Here is a 14785-nt window from a genome sequence, read left to right as displayed (position 1 = left end):
CTTTTTCTCTGCAATAAACAAATGTATCCAGACATAATTTTCTTTCAAAGACAGACCCAAGTCTATTTCCAGAGAAATATTAAGTACTGAGGCCTAAATGAAAATTCAGAAAGACAGTACCTGTGAAAGTGATGAAATTCTCTTAAGTACCATCATGGCTGGCTGGTATTCAGAAGTACATCACCTGGGGACTTGATGTGATGTCATTAACTATGTATCTATCTACCTAGCTACCTACATTTACTCTGCTCTCAATCTAAACATGCAAAGATAAAAATAAATACTCACCTCCCAGATATTAAATTTTCATTTTAAACTATTAAGTCCATTGTTGATTCTACCTGAAAACTTGCCAGTTTAACTGTTCTAGAGTTAAGCATAACCTGGAGGATTTTCCTAACTTAGCATTTTCTTAACAGTCTTACACAGACATTCCCTGACAGGGAGTCAGAACCATAAACTCTTTAAAGTCCCTTCCAACACAAACCATTCTGTGATTCTCTGATTCAGGTTGCTGTGTCTGTCACATAAAAGATGCTTTAATTTTTAGATGTTAAGATGCTTTCCCATTAGCAGTCAACAAGAGGACAATCCAATTTATGTCTCTGGAAATAGAAAGAACTGTCAGGATGCACTGGAGCCGAAGTGACCACTGGCAACCAAGAGAGGACCAGGGATGTCACTCTTCAAGGAAAGCTCACCTCTGAACACAGCCAACAGTGCCACCTGCTGCAGAGTGCAGCGTCGGCTCGCCCTGGGCACGGACAGGAAGAGAGACCAAGTTCTTGAAGAATCCATCTCTGAAGGCTTTATTCACATCATCTGAAGAACAGAAGTGCCCACCAAAACCCCACACCCACTACCAATATCCCACTATTAGATGATGGGAGAGTTCTGATATGAACCACACTCATGCCAGTAAGATGAGGAAGAAGCTTAGGAGATAAACCCTCAGTTCCAGTTACCTCTTCATGCCTTTTTGGAAGTGGAAATTATTTTAAGGAAATTTTTTTCCTTTAACATATTAAACCCTACTCTGTGGGCCTGTTTCCATCATGTCTGGTTCCTGGGATACATAGGGAAATCCTGAGCTCTCAAGGGCAATTTCTGCATGTTATGGTATTTTTCAGATATGTGGGGCTGTTCCCACAGTTTCAGAACAACCCTTCAGCAGAGTCAGGAGCTTAACCCATGTCCTTGGCAGAGGAGCTGCCAGGTGGCCTTACTCCATGCAGCATACAGACTGGAGTAGGCTGAGAATGAGAGAGAGAGGGAGGAAGGGAAGGAAGGGGCCAAAGCAGATAAAGAGAAGGAACTGATCACTTTAAAACTCTGGGAAGGGGGATCAAATAAAGAAAATGCAGAGGCCACTGCATTTCTGCCCAGACAGCTGTTGCTTTTTCAGAGCTGTATTTGCAAATAAGGTCTATTCTGTCACAGTTTAGGTTTAAGTCTCTTCTAAACCATTTAAAAAAGCAAAACCAGCAATACAGTAAATTTGTGTCAAGACTTTTTTTTCTAGCAAGCACTGTTACCTCTTTCCCTTAATGAGACATTCCTATCTTGAAGATAAAAATTTACCTTTTTTCATGTTCTTGTTTCTGGGAAGAATCTGTCAATAACAAAATGTGGATCAATTTGTAGGGGAAGATGAATTAATTTCCTCTCAGCACTCAGAGATGACAGGAAGTTTCTGTGGATCTAGGTAACTTCTTTCACTGGCTAAAGTTTGCTGAGACAATTGCTCGTGGAGTTCAGTTTCTAGCTAGATCCCAGAACAGATCCATATTAAAAACAAGCCTTACTGTAGAAATAAACCAGTGAATAAAGCAGTATATACAGCTGAGATAACTTCTCTCTGGGCTCCATACACAGAAGACAGGAAGGTATAAGAATGTTTTTCATGGCTGCTGGAAGCAAGGATTCATTTAAGATTAATTCCCCAAATCTGGAATGGTTTCAAACTATGAGCTTCAGCAGAGCAATCTTGGAAAATGCCAAATCAGGAGTGCTCTGGAGTGGTGTTGGGTGTAGTAAGCTTTTTATTTGGCCAAGAGCAGTCAGTTCCATGTTTTCTCTGAAGTGAGCACAAAATCACTCATTCACCAAGATTTAGGTAACACTGTCACTGAGTAAGCAGGAAGATGCAGTAGTTGCACACCACTTGTAACACACTAGCTGAAATAAGGCAAAAAACACGGACAAAATTTACACACAAATTTCCAGAAAGCAGATGATTTTTGGCTGAAGGTGAATCCAATGGTAACAAATTCCCCAGCTGACATGAAATGTGTAGGTCAGAGCATAAGGCCTAAATACCACCTTCCACAATTTCTAAGTATAATAAGGAATCTCCTTGGAACAGTAATATAGTACATTCAACTGCTTCTTTAGAAGATGGTGTGTTTCTGCTTGTTCATTTTCCATGCTGGGGGAGAGAATATGATATAAAATGGAGGCTTTCTTTAGAGCAAGGCTTCTTTTGGGAGATGAATTTGCAGTAAACCACAGTTCATCTAACAGCATATAAGGACACTTCTGCTGCCCTGGACAGTAACTACAATAACATCATGTGCTCAACTCCTTTGCTGTGAAGTGAGGTTTCTGCACCATCAGATGAGCGTATGTTTACAAAAGTAAAGGCCATTTATACGTGGAGAGACTCAGCTCTTTTAAATTAGAATAATTGTCAAAGATTCTCTGAAAGGCTTAGGCAGCAATGAAAACTGCCTGGAGCTTGTGTTAAGACCACTTGATAAAACATGTGAGTGGCCACACATCCCTGTCTGCCCCTCACACCCCCATTCTTCATTATCACACTCAGACTTGTCAGCTACAAGAACATGACTCAGAGTTATCATCAACCACACTGTAACAACACACTTTTTTTCCTGGGTTCCTCCAGTCCTAATACAATTAGGTCAGTAGAAAAGATTCCTGCTTGTGCACACAGTGTATGCTTGCCTCTAGGGATAAAGGTAACTTAGAGCACAACTGCATTGATGTGACAGCAGTGGTTGTAATGCTGCCACAGAGCAGATGGAAGCAGTTTTGCTGTGGAGAATGTTGCTTAAGGTCTTGTTACAGAGAGGAAAAGTGGAAATCACAACTGATCATATCACAGGCTTGTCCTTGTCCTTATCCAATCAAAGTTATTATTTATGTACAAGTTCATTATAGTGTTCCTGCCCAGACAAAGACAGTAAAATTTAGGTACAAACCACATGCTTTTATCTGCTTGTGCCCTCATCTCTGCTCCTTAAGGCAAGGGAACAGAAAAACATTGCTTTGTTAGCTGTTCTAGAAAATGCCAGTCAAGTCCCAGACACATATTTATGACATTACATAGAGGTCAAAAGTTTTGGAATGTATACAAACAGAATACATGTCCCCATGCCTACCCTACTGTCTCATGCAGCTGTTGACATGTTCTCTCAATGTTTATGTGTAAAAACAAGAGTGCTGGAAAACAACCTCTTGGGAAAACACTGAGGATTGTTCTCCAGCCTGGGGGTGCTCCACCAGGAACAGTCAACTCTTTGTCAGGGACATCAGCTGGACATACAAAATCACTGGGGGTTTGTTCTGGGCCTCTCTGCTTCAGAAACCAAATGAGAACTCACTGTGGGCTTCTCTTTATATACAGAGCTACTGCCCCCCTTCCAAGGTAATACTTCTCAGTGCTCACCATTGGGGTACATTTGTGGAGATTTGCCAAACTATTGTTGCTGGGTACTGTTTTTTGTATCTGGAGGTGTTCAAAAACACTTCCATCCCTGGGGTGACAGGGTAAGGTGACAGCTCACCTTACACCAGCCCATGACTTTGCATGCATGCCTGTAGGTCCTGAGCAAAGACGAAGCAGCTTCTGCTCTTCCAAACACCCTCCTGCTGCTCCTGTTTGACCCAAGCAGAGCACAAGTAAAACGGAGAAATATTTTACTCTGTAAAATAAAAACAACAAAGCATGCAGAGAAGTGGTTACACATTGCAGGCCTCAACCTGTTTGAATAAACTACAGTAGCAAATCACTGTACACCACCCTCGTCTGTGGCTTTGGAGAGATTTGTGGCTTTAGAGATCAATTCACAATTGCTTTTTGGCATAGTTTTACTTCCCTTTTCAGAACAGGAGTGTATCACACAGCATCTTGATGAAGTTCTCAGCAAGCTAAGTGAGTTTCCTGTTAAAAGTCATTCCCAGCTATTGATGTAAAATGTCCCCGAGAGTTCAGCTGAATTTGGCTGCAAGGAATTTGCACAAACCATGACAAACTGAGAGGTGTTCTCAGAATACAAACTGTGCAGTTTAATCTGCCCTATTGTGCTGGTACCAAACTATGTCTGGAGCTGCAGCTGGCTAAATGAAGAGCCCAGCTTTGCTGTGTGTATTATAAGCAGGACAGGATTTCACAATGGCTTTGTATAACCCCTTTGTGCAGATATCCAAGGGCTAAGAGGGCTGATTAACCTCAAATACCGCTCAGAACAGCCAGCCATCAGAGAACACTGTCTGTCTTTCATAACATGCCAGCAAAAATCTCGTGAGGATGGTCTCAGCAGAGTGTGCAGCCAGATTTCTACCTACCCTTCACCCCTGTGGTAAAAAGGAAAAGCTGGCATTCTGTATAGCACCACTCTCACATAATCCAAGTCAGGTGGGGGGGGGGAGACATTATTTATATGTGAAATCCTTTCTCCCAAAGCACAAAACCTGCCACTGACCCTGTCATAAGTGGGCACACAGCCATGGCAAACAGGGGAAATTACACAAGGGTACAAAACTGTTGATGGAGCCAGATCACACACTAGTCCCAGTGTTGCCTTGTGGATAGTAGGTGGGGCCTTTGGCATTTGCGTGGGGGCTCTCCAATGAGACCCAGAGCAGGACAAGGCTCCAGCCTTCTGGTTTTCATAACAGGAGCCCCCTCCAGTAGCGTTGAGGCATGGGAGGAGCTTGCCCAAACTCAAATAAACACTGACATGCAGCATCTTATGGGGATGTGCAGCCTCCACAGGACACACTGCAACAGCTGGAAGGACAAGGACCGAAACTGTAAGTATGTCTACCTTCTCCACTTCCTTAACTGCACTAGTAGTTTGTGGAGTGGCATGTTCTGACTGCACTTACTTGTGCTAGCAGTGTAACCTGCTGCCTGTCCCTTTGCCCCATGTGTTAACAGCTGCACGAAAAAAACTAAACACCCTATAGACATATTTATATGAATAGATGGACATTTCAAAGTTCAGCTTTCCTGTACATCTAAAAAAGTTCAGCTGTATCTGGAGAATCTTCTGTCTCTCCCATCCCACAGCATTGTTTTACGCAATTTAAAACAATATTTCTAACATGCAGTCACAGACAGTACTGACCATAAAGTTACAAAATCCAGAGCTGTGAGGTCTACCCAGTAGTTACAGAAAGGTATGTTGGGAAGCAGCTGGAAATAGCCAGTAAAGAGAAACCAGCTTGTTCAGTAGTTAATACAAGTGTTGAGCAGCAGTAGCCTTGTCTTTCAAATGGCAATAAATTGTTGTATGAAGATTCAATGTAATTGCTCATATTTGCTTCTAATTATATGGATTCCTACTTTATGATGCTTTGTTGATTTGTAAATACCATGGATGAAGTCTATGAATAGAGTACAACTGTGCAGCAGTCCCTGGTGATCGTTCTGGTCAGGTCTGCTGGAGATGATGCACCTTTAGGCTGGGACAGGGAAGGGAACAGCATGACTAGCAGCCCTATCCAGCTGTTTGATTCTGACCTTCCCTTGATCTGTGGTGACAACTGAAGGAACCGCTGGAAAAAGTTCAACATTGAAGTGGCTCCACACCCTACTTATTTTACAGACTCTAAAGGAACCCAGTACCACCAGGGTTTGTGGCCATTTTTTTACAGTGTTTTAATAAAAACTTTTCAACCTCACATCCCAAGAACTCTTTGCTCCTAACCTCCTCTAGGCAGGGTACAGAAGGGGATTAATAGAATCTACCAGTAGTCCAGGTACTGTAAAAAGATGTAGAACCAGCAAAGTAGTTAAATAGCACAAGGCAGTTGATTTTACAAAACTCACACAGTTAATTACTGAAACAGGTAATTAAATTATAGTCTAAGACAACATTCTATGACTTAGGAATCCAGATAATCACTCAATTATGTGCTCTTTGCAACATGACAGGTGAAGGACATTGTCATGTAACATGGCAGACTATCAGACTGTATGTCACACACTACAGTCTGCCTGGTTAACGAAGTTTTATATGGAGGCCACTAAAATCTCAGCGTTTAGCCAGATCTGACAATTTCAACACTGGTTTTGAATATTTTCACTTGCTTTGTTTGGGACAGTGTTTTTAAATTTTCACCTTTTTTCCTCCCATATGAAGGCAATGGAGGAAAATTGTTACTAATTCAGAAATGCAGAAAATCTAATTTATCCACAGGACTCTGAGGCTAAAAGCCTTTCAGAAAGCCATCCGCTATCATGAGAGGCCAACTAAAGTTAAGAGCACAGTCAACACCACCAAACCACTACTGCTTTTTCACCCAGGAGCAAACAGACTGAAGTGAAGTTCTTTATACTTACAGATTTCCACAAAACTCCCACTTGCAGGATCTCACTTTGCTGTCAGGAAATACCTTTTTATCACAGAGAAGCAAGGGCAGCATTTTCTGAAAGAACACTCCCTCCAGTAGAGGTAGTTTCTTGGTCCTGGTGCTCTGTTCCTGCAGGGCTAAATGGCATTCAGCCTTTATTCAGGCCTCCCACGAGTCCAGTGCATTTGAAAAGCTCTAGTACCATATTAATTTCAGAGATGCCAATGAACTGTGTCTGCCTTCCAGCTCTGGCAAGATGATCAAGTCCTTCAAGCAAACATTTCTGTCCCTGGACCTGCAGTCCCCTCGCTGGAGCTCAGCAGAGACAAAGGTAATTGCAACAACACTGGTATGATGATTTGGAAAAGGTAGCTACTTATTTCTGTCAACACTCATCTCATGGTTACTGTGACTTTTGCTACCTTCCAGGCAAAGGACTATGAACTGCGTCAGTACGAGACAGCAAAGTGGGTCAGCACAGTCATTAGGGGAGAAACCCAGAAGGAAGCAATGCGCCAGGGCTTCTGGAAACTCTTCCACTACATCCAGGGAAAGAATGAAAAAGGTAGGACATGCTGGTTTTGAACAGAAAGAATTAAAATTAGCTGACAAACAATACAGGAGCTGGGAGGTGCAGCTTAGACACATGGTTTTCCTTTCCTCTAGAAATGAAGATTGATATGACTGTGCCAGTGACCTGCCTGGTAAAATCAGGCTGCACAGACTTCAAGATCTCTTTCTTTGTGCCATTTGAACACCAGGAGTGCCCTCCCCAGCCCACTGACTCCGATGTGTTCATTGAGGAACGGAAGGCAGCAGCTCTCTTTGTCCGGTAAGCAAAACCAGCACAGCTGACACCACAGCAATCCAGCTCAGTGGCTGCCCTCAATAAAGTGTGGGCTACACTTTCTTAAAAGATGATTAAGTGTGGATAGACCCTGTTCTTCAGAGCCTTAATTGTTAAAACCCAACCCTTAGGCAATCTTATGCTTGGGTGTCTTAGCACAAAAAGAAGTGGGCAGGTTGTTATACGTTTTTTAAGAAAACACTTGAAAATGGTATTGAGTTACGTAGAGATGCAGCTTCTAGAATCTCTTCTGAAAACAGTGTTTGTTACAGAGTATCTAAACCACTCCCCCAGTACTTTATTTGTAGTCCTGAACTGCCACAGAACACACAGGACGGTTGTTACTTGAGTGCTACTTGTTTTACATCTTATCTTTACAATCAGATAAATACCCATGGCTGCTTGACTGCTAATTTTGCATGCATCGGTAATCTACTGACTACAACCTGCAGCACAAGTGAAAATAAAGCCAGGTGCTTGAACAAAAAAAAAAAATCTTTTCTCACTTTTACCAGGTCCTTTGGTGGATTTGCCTCCCCAGAGAAGTATGCTGAGGAAGCTGAAGCCTTGGCCAGAACCTTAAGAAACAGAGGCCAACCATTCCATGAAGATTTCTTTTACACTGCAGGCTATGACAGTCCCTTCAAGCTCTTTAACAGGCATAATGAAGTGTGGTATTTTAAAAAGTAACACTATGGGGGATGTTAAGAGGGTACTAATCAGCTCTGGATGAAAACAGACAATATTATTGGCTTGTGTTTTAGTGCAGAAGAGATTTAACTTGCATGTAGACACAATGTCCAAATTTATTTTCTCTAGGATGAATAACTTTTCTGGATAAAAACATTTCAAAATGTAATTCAAGATCATACCAGGTGAAGCAGGCAGGAAACATAACTTACTCCTTTTACTGAAAGCAACACTAATCATGTGAAAATAATCCTGCTGAATTTTAGGTACATAGCACTAGTTGAAGTGTTATGGAAAGGGAGTTCTTCATAACTGACTTTCATAAGCTGCCTTTCCTCATACTGACATCACTCCTGAGACCAGGAAGGAATTTAAATCAATTTTTCAGAAGAAGCAAGCTTCCATTAAGGAGCATTAGAAAACAGAAATCTTAGCAGGCCTTAGGGACTCAAACTGTTGTTAATTAGTATTATCAAAATCTCCTGCCTCTCCAACTTTTCCCTTGTGAAGATCAAATATCGTGTTGTTTAAATCCAGAATCCTTGGAAAATATTACCAAGTCCAGGCTGTACACCTGTTCTAAGAGATCTGCACCTGAACATGTATTAGCAGGATGACTGCTGGACTATTACTTCAGTAGCAAATATACAAGTATTAAGTTTAGCTCTCTCCTTAAAACACTTGAAATACTATTAAAGTTATTTAGCTTTGTCTAAAATATGGCCACTTGCAGCCTGCACACCAGCAGTATTTGACACCTCAGTTAAGACACTTGCAGGACAAGCCATCTAGCCTAGTTCAGTCTCTGCTCTAAATTTAGCATTTAAAATTTTAATATAGCAGCCTGGAGGTGTTTTGCATCAAGTTGTTCCAGCCAGAAAGGAGGTCACAACACCAGGTAAAGTTTACAGATTTTTATTCACTCCAATCAGCATCAGGCCAACATTACAAGTGAGGTAAAAACAAATGGCTTTTTTAATGCTGTTCATTCAAGTGTAACCCATTTATCAGCCATCTTCCACCTATTAAGACAGACATAAAAACCATTATAAGGTACCAAACCAGCACAACATACTTGATGGGAACATCTCAGACCTTAGAATTTCATCTCTGTTCAGTGAGAGAGTTCAAGCTAAGGTTATCATCACTTGTTCCAACAAATAGATTACGACAGCAGTTACACTCACCTTCTCAATTCTTCATATGCTAATTTCAGGGTTGTTTCTTCACCTAAAACAAGAAAACAGAGTTAGCATATGCAGCAGCACAACTGCTAAAAGCTCCACAACAGCTTTGTAACCTCAGAAAGAAATGGAACGGAAAGGATAATATCACAGTAACTCATTTGGCAGAATCAATTTCATCAGTGGCTACAAATATACGCAGAAGTTTTTAATACAATTAATCTGCTGTGTGGACTTACCCAGTGAGGCTGCAGACAGCACAGTCCCTTCCTGAGAAAGGAAGAAGTACTTTCAGAATAACAGACAGCAGCACTGTATGCCAAATTCAATTATATATTAATTTCTATTCACCAAACTTTTACCTGAATGGAAACTGACCTTTACCTGGCATCTTACAAGTTCAACTTACTTCACTCAAATACAGAATTACTAACATTGAAAGAATCAGGGAAAGTAAAAAGCTATTACTTTGCTTTGTGATACTCTCACCCAACAATGTTGTATTTCATTACTTTAAATACCTAAAATACAAGTCCCAGTTTTCAAGATTGCTTCTATTTTTGAAAGTGTTTGGAGTGTTCCAGTTTTCTTGAAAACAAGTTTGTACAGCAATTATCTAGAATCATCTATAACTCTAGAGCTAGATTTGTGTAAAACCAATATAAAGATAAGTAGTAACAACTGCTGAGAAGTGACAGCCATAGCACAAGTTTTTATTTGAATTCCAGAATGCAGTGTTACAGGAGTGCCCACAGAACAGCCAGATACAATAAAGGGGAGAGAAATCAGGTATCTTATAGGACTAATTTTGGGCACCACTACTTAGGCATTCAGCAGAAAGCCAATATTCCAGGAATTATTAAACCCCATGTATTCTACACTTACCTCAGACACATCCATTTTATTTCTCAAACTCCACGCAAGCGTCACCCTGTAAAGAAGGGAAATTTTAGTAAAACACTTTTGGCAGTGGGTTTAGAGTGAAATGTGGGTACTGTTTCAGCACAAGAGTTCTCTTCAGCCTCTTTCAGAGAGATTCCCATTGCTTAGAATTCATCACAAACAGTACATGCCAACAGTAGCTCAATGCAGTATCTCTTGTGACAAACCCTTAAAAGGGGGATCTGACCTTGCTCCCAACCACATCTTCATTCCCATCACCATAAGAACTCTGATCTAGCCATTCATTGAGGTAAACAATTTACCACATAAGGATTCAAGATCAGTGCTACTCCCTGAAAAAGCCCACTTCATTTTAACAGCAAGAAATTTAACAGCAGGTAATTGTACTGCATTTGCTCAGCCCAGAACATCCGACAAGCTGGTAGCAAGGAGCTTTTCTTATCATGTAGGAATTCAAGCAGTCCATAGCAGTTACATATTTAAAATGGTCACCACTATTTCTTTTTAGTCACAGAAAGCAGTTTGAGATATGCAGCACCTTGGGGGAGTGAATCCTGCAGGCTGCTTTTTACCTGGAAAAGGTTATAAAATAAAGAACCCTGCTTAATGCTGCAGCCAGCCCTGTAAATGGCCCTGTTAACAGGCAGGATATCTAGTAACTTCCTCATTCCCTGTATCACACAGCTCTGACCAGTCACACTCGCATTAGCAACTTACCTTTGCTGGCAGCACTACCAGGTGCATCACATCCCAGCTCCATCACACCTGGATCAAAGCAAACCATTAGGACAGTACAGAAACAAGCACAGAAGGAGAAAACCCAAGTCAGGTGCCTGCAGTCAGATAGAGCTAATTACAGACCTCCATGATTGAAGTCAAGGCAGTCACATCTCATCACACAGGCAGCTCACACTGTCAGCCCCTGCACAGCCCTGCTATAGGGCTGGGCTGCTATGGGTAAGAGGGCAAATACTTAAGTAATGCCATCAGAGCAAATTTAAGAGGAGCTCACAGTGATGAGCTCAGTGCACACCAGTCTGTCAAAGGCTGGGCTCCAGCCAGCAGCTCCCCTTTAAACATCCTCATGTTTTGGCTGAGATGCAAGCCACAGCCAATGGGCCTCTTACCCTCTTAACCCCCTAGCTGACAAGCAGTTAAAATCTTATGGGCCTATGTTCAAGTCCTAACACTTAGCAAGTAAAAACAAGTACTTACCTCACAATGAGAAACATTTGGAAGCCTGTAAAGAAACATTTGCTATTAGGCAGGGTCCAGCAGGAAGTTATAGCACTAAAAACAGTTTTAGTCAAGTACTGTATCAGGGTTTGGTCAATTTATCCTCATGGGGATCAGAGACCTGATTCAAAATTAACATCATTTACAGTAGGCTGCAACACTCATATACCCCCCCTTCTGAAGGCAGTTTGTGAAGCCACTTCCCAGCACTCTTCAACACTGAAATGCTCATTCCTCAACTCCAGAGCATGCTGAAATCATACAAAGGAGCAAACTTTGCAATTGCAGAGTTCAGTGATGTGAGGTTTGTGTAACCAAGTTGTCCATATTAAAGATAACCATTTTGGACTCTAAATTCACAGTAATCTGGCATTCACCATTTAGTTTCAACAGGAGAACTCTGTATGTCATTAACACCACAATTATTTGATTCTTTTACTGTGCAGTACAGGAAGCTGAAGGCACACTTAATGGTACTAATACTTGCCTCACACTTTTTAAGAACAAAATGAATTTGCAAGCATTTCTAACAGCAAACTCCCAAATGCAGCACAGACAAAAGTAACAGATCTAAAAAAGTAAAGGTTTATTAATTACCTTTAATTAGGAAGGCCTTGTCTTCATCAACATCAGTAACATGTGAAATGGTTCCTCACACAAGAGGCATGAGGCTCCTCAGTTGAGGGCAGCCTGCAAAGCAACAAGAAACTTTTAGAACCTGGAGCACTGGCACCTGATTAACTTTATTCTACTATATTTTGTGCTTGACTTCATAACCACATCCTACTCTTTCTATTAATCTAATTTTTTTTATATTTAACCCACTTACTGGTCTTCTGAGATAAATTTTTAAAATACATTCATGGAGCAAAAAGGAAAAACATTCACCTTCAGGTTCCCACATGGTTTGAAATAGCCTAAGCTACAGTAGGCTGCATCAGAGAAGGAGGCGAAAGACAGTAACTGATCACCACAGGTTGTCTGCTGAACTATGCAGTCATCACACAGCAGCCTTTCCACACAGCAGGGATTCAATAAGTTTTCACCCATGTCAGCAATGCAATACTTACCTTGCAACAGTTTAGTTCAATCTCCCTGCAACATTGTGCCTGCAACAACAGAAAACAATCAGATCCTTCCAGCCTTGGTGCCCAAGCCCACAGCCCCTGGGGAGATCACAAGAGGCAGATACATCAGATAGGGGCGAAGCATGTGTTCATCACAGGATATTCTGCTGAACTATGCTGTCATCACTGTATCTGCTTTGGAACCATAGTCCCAAGCAATCGCCTCTTGTGACTGCTATGACAAGGAAATTTTTCCAATTACAACAAGTATTTAGAAGTTTGAATACTAGCAAGTATAAATTGTTTCTGGTCTTAGTGAAAATGAATTCTAAAACACATGCCATACTTCTTACTGCAGAGTTTTAACAGCTCTGTGGAAGAAACCTTACATGAAATACATATTTCTTACCAGGTGATGATGCTGCTTCTGCATCTCTCTGAAGTGCAGGATTCAAATCCTAGAAGTAAAATATTTGTGAACAGTATATTCAGCAGTCAAAGCATCGAGGGAAATTTTAAGTTGCTGTGCCTCAGAAAACTGTAATGGTGGTAAAAGTGCTCATCACTCTCTTGGTCAAGAGTAGCAAATAAGTGTCATCACTGTGGCACCAGAGGGACAGATTTACTCTAGGAATTAAGCTGTCTTCTGATCTCATCAGAGCAGAAGACGCTCTCTAGACAACACTAGGCACAACTTTATATTTTCAAGGTTTTTTTTACCTTGGGAAGAAGTAGCTTTACGTCTCCACATCTGGGAGGCAGATCTGAAAGAGATAGAAGAGTTGGAGATGTTTGCAGAACAAGGGAGCTTCTCTGGCAATCACACTAGAAAGCCTCAGCATGGAGTTTTCAGAAATCACTTCTGTCCACTACTCTTATGCTGAAACCATCATAGGCTTTGAGATTTACTCAGCATCAATCCCCAGTTTTCCCAGCAGAAAAGTGAGGCCTGCCCAAGACACTGCAGGCAATGCCTGAATTACAACTGCTGACACTAACTCCCTGATACAGCAGTACTCCAGTCTAACTGGTGTACACAAACCCAAAATGTGTTAATTTCAACTCTTTATTTCAAAAGCAGTATTTACCTGCGCTGAAGCCAGAGGAAGGAGTGTAGCTGATATACCTTCATCTGAAAAAAAGAAATGAGGTTAAGTTTTTCTTCTTCCAAAAATAATGCAATACGTACAAATATTATTTTTAAAAATCCAAGCAACGCTCAAAATACTTGGGAGTCTTACGATTTTCCCTGATGCTATTTCAATTTTGGCTCTTTAAAGGATTGAGGCCACAAAAAATAATTGCTTTTATTTATCTTTAAGGAAGATGTAATTACTAATTACTGTTTTCTATAACATCAATTCTGGTGTACTACCACCAGGGCAGCCAGGCAGGCAGGAACTCTGGCTGCCTTAAGGGCCCAGTCGTGTCTCAGCCTTCCCGAATGGATAAGGCCATCAGAAGTATTCCACGCCCAGCTCAGATATGTTGGCATTCATCACCCTCTCAGATGTCCCTACCAACAAAGTTCTCATCACGTGCTGAGCATATGGAAGTGAAGTGAGCTGGTTCTCTCTACACTGCTGAGTCAGGACTCACACGGACACGGAGCCCAGCTCTTGGAGCTGCAGAGGCCAAGGGCCGAGAGTGGCCGCCCGTCCTGCGAGCACGGTGCGAACGCGTCCCCAGCCCTCCCACACTGCCCGCACCCCCCAGCTCTGCAGGGACCCCCAGTCCTTCCATAACGCTACTGCTGCTTTCTGCACAACGCTTCCCATTTATCTGCAAAGACAAGTTCCTTAAAGCGCAGTGCAGTTAGAAAAAACCCAAACGCACAAAACCCGGACACCCACCGCTTGTATTCGCAGCGAGCACATGACCCCACATACTGCACGGCCCCATCCGACGCGCAGCACACCGGCAAGACAGAGCCCGTAACTCAACGCCTGAGCGATTTCCCGGAGCCGCGCTGGGCTCCGCAGGACCCGCCCCGTGCATCCCCAGGGCCGCCATGAGGCGGAGTTCCCGGAGGCCTAGGCCGCGGGCCAGGCCCGGCCGCGCAATCCACGCCAATCCTCCCTCACCACGTCCCATCGGCGACCGGCCCGCGCCCGCGGGGCCCCAGGCCGCGCCCCGGAGCGGCAGCACCGCGCTCCGAGCGCGGAATCGCCCCCACTCACCGGCGGAGCCGCGCGAGGGACAGCCAGCCCTCATGGCGGCGGGAGCGGAAAAGGGAGAGCGACCCGTGCCCGCGCTTT

The 14785-nt window shown here is 42.5% G+C and overlaps 1 protein-coding gene, 1 long non-coding RNA gene and 6 other non-coding genes across 8 annotated transcripts; 1 reads left to right on the top strand and 7 right to left on the bottom strand.

Annotated features, from left to right (window-relative positions):
• Positions 1 to 4882: 4882 nt before the first annotated feature.
• HEBP2 (heme binding protein 2) lies at positions 4883 to 9869 on the top strand. The gene is made up of 5 exons (XM_021525101.3): positions 4883 to 5055; positions 6847 to 6931; positions 7030 to 7165; positions 7267 to 7432; positions 7963 to 9869. The coding sequence occupies exons 2-5, from the start codon at positions 6857 to 6859 to the stop codon at positions 8135 to 8137; spliced, it is 552 nt and encodes a 183-aa protein (XP_021380776.1). The 5' UTR covers positions 4883 to 5055; positions 6847 to 6856; the 3' UTR covers positions 8138 to 9869.
• On the bottom strand, positions 9037 to 14543 carry LOC110467800 (uncharacterized). Its single transcript, XR_013340484.1, has 11 exons — positions 14381 to 14543; positions 13616 to 13659; positions 12937 to 13291; positions 12531 to 12569; positions 12058 to 12150; positions 11440 to 11464; positions 10942 to 10989; positions 10207 to 10252; positions 9561 to 9591; positions 9325 to 9367; positions 9037 to 9159 (listed from the first exon to the last, which is right to left on the bottom strand). It is a non-coding gene; the product is annotated as an uncharacterized LOC110467800 (long non-coding RNA).
• On the bottom strand, positions 9435 to 9509 carry LOC116183930 (small nucleolar RNA SNORD47). The gene has a single exon (XR_004148641.1). It is a non-coding gene; the product is annotated as a small nucleolar RNA SNORD47 (small nucleolar RNA).
• Positions 10314 to 10389, bottom strand: LOC116183924 (small nucleolar RNA SNORD79). The gene has a single exon (XR_004148635.1). It is a non-coding gene; the product is annotated as a small nucleolar RNA SNORD79 (small nucleolar RNA).
• LOC116183933 (small nucleolar RNA snR60/Z15/Z230/Z193/J17) lies at positions 12646 to 12722 on the bottom strand. Its single transcript, XR_004148644.1, has one exon. It is a non-coding gene; the product is annotated as a small nucleolar RNA snR60/Z15/Z230/Z193/J17 (small nucleolar RNA).
• On the bottom strand, positions 13054 to 13135 carry LOC116183923 (small nucleolar RNA SNORD24). The gene has a single exon (XR_004148634.1). It is a non-coding gene; the product is annotated as a small nucleolar RNA SNORD24 (small nucleolar RNA).
• LOC116183936 (small nucleolar RNA SNORD75) lies at positions 13359 to 13425 on the bottom strand. Its single transcript, XR_004148647.2, has one exon. It is a non-coding gene; the product is annotated as a small nucleolar RNA SNORD75 (small nucleolar RNA).
• LOC116183931 (small nucleolar RNA SNORD74) lies at positions 13998 to 14076 on the bottom strand. The gene has a single exon (XR_004148642.1). It is a non-coding gene; the product is annotated as a small nucleolar RNA SNORD74 (small nucleolar RNA).
• Positions 14544 to 14785: the final 242 nt, after the last annotated feature.

Source organism: Lonchura striata, chromosome 9 (assembly GCF_046129695.1).
Source record: "Lonchura striata isolate bLonStr1 chromosome 9, bLonStr1.mat, whole genome shotgun sequence".
NCBI lineage: Eukaryota > Metazoa > Chordata > Aves > Passeriformes > Estrildidae > Lonchura > Lonchura striata.
Note: the sequence above shows the minus strand (reverse complement) of the source record. Positions and strands in the feature narration are given on the sequence as shown.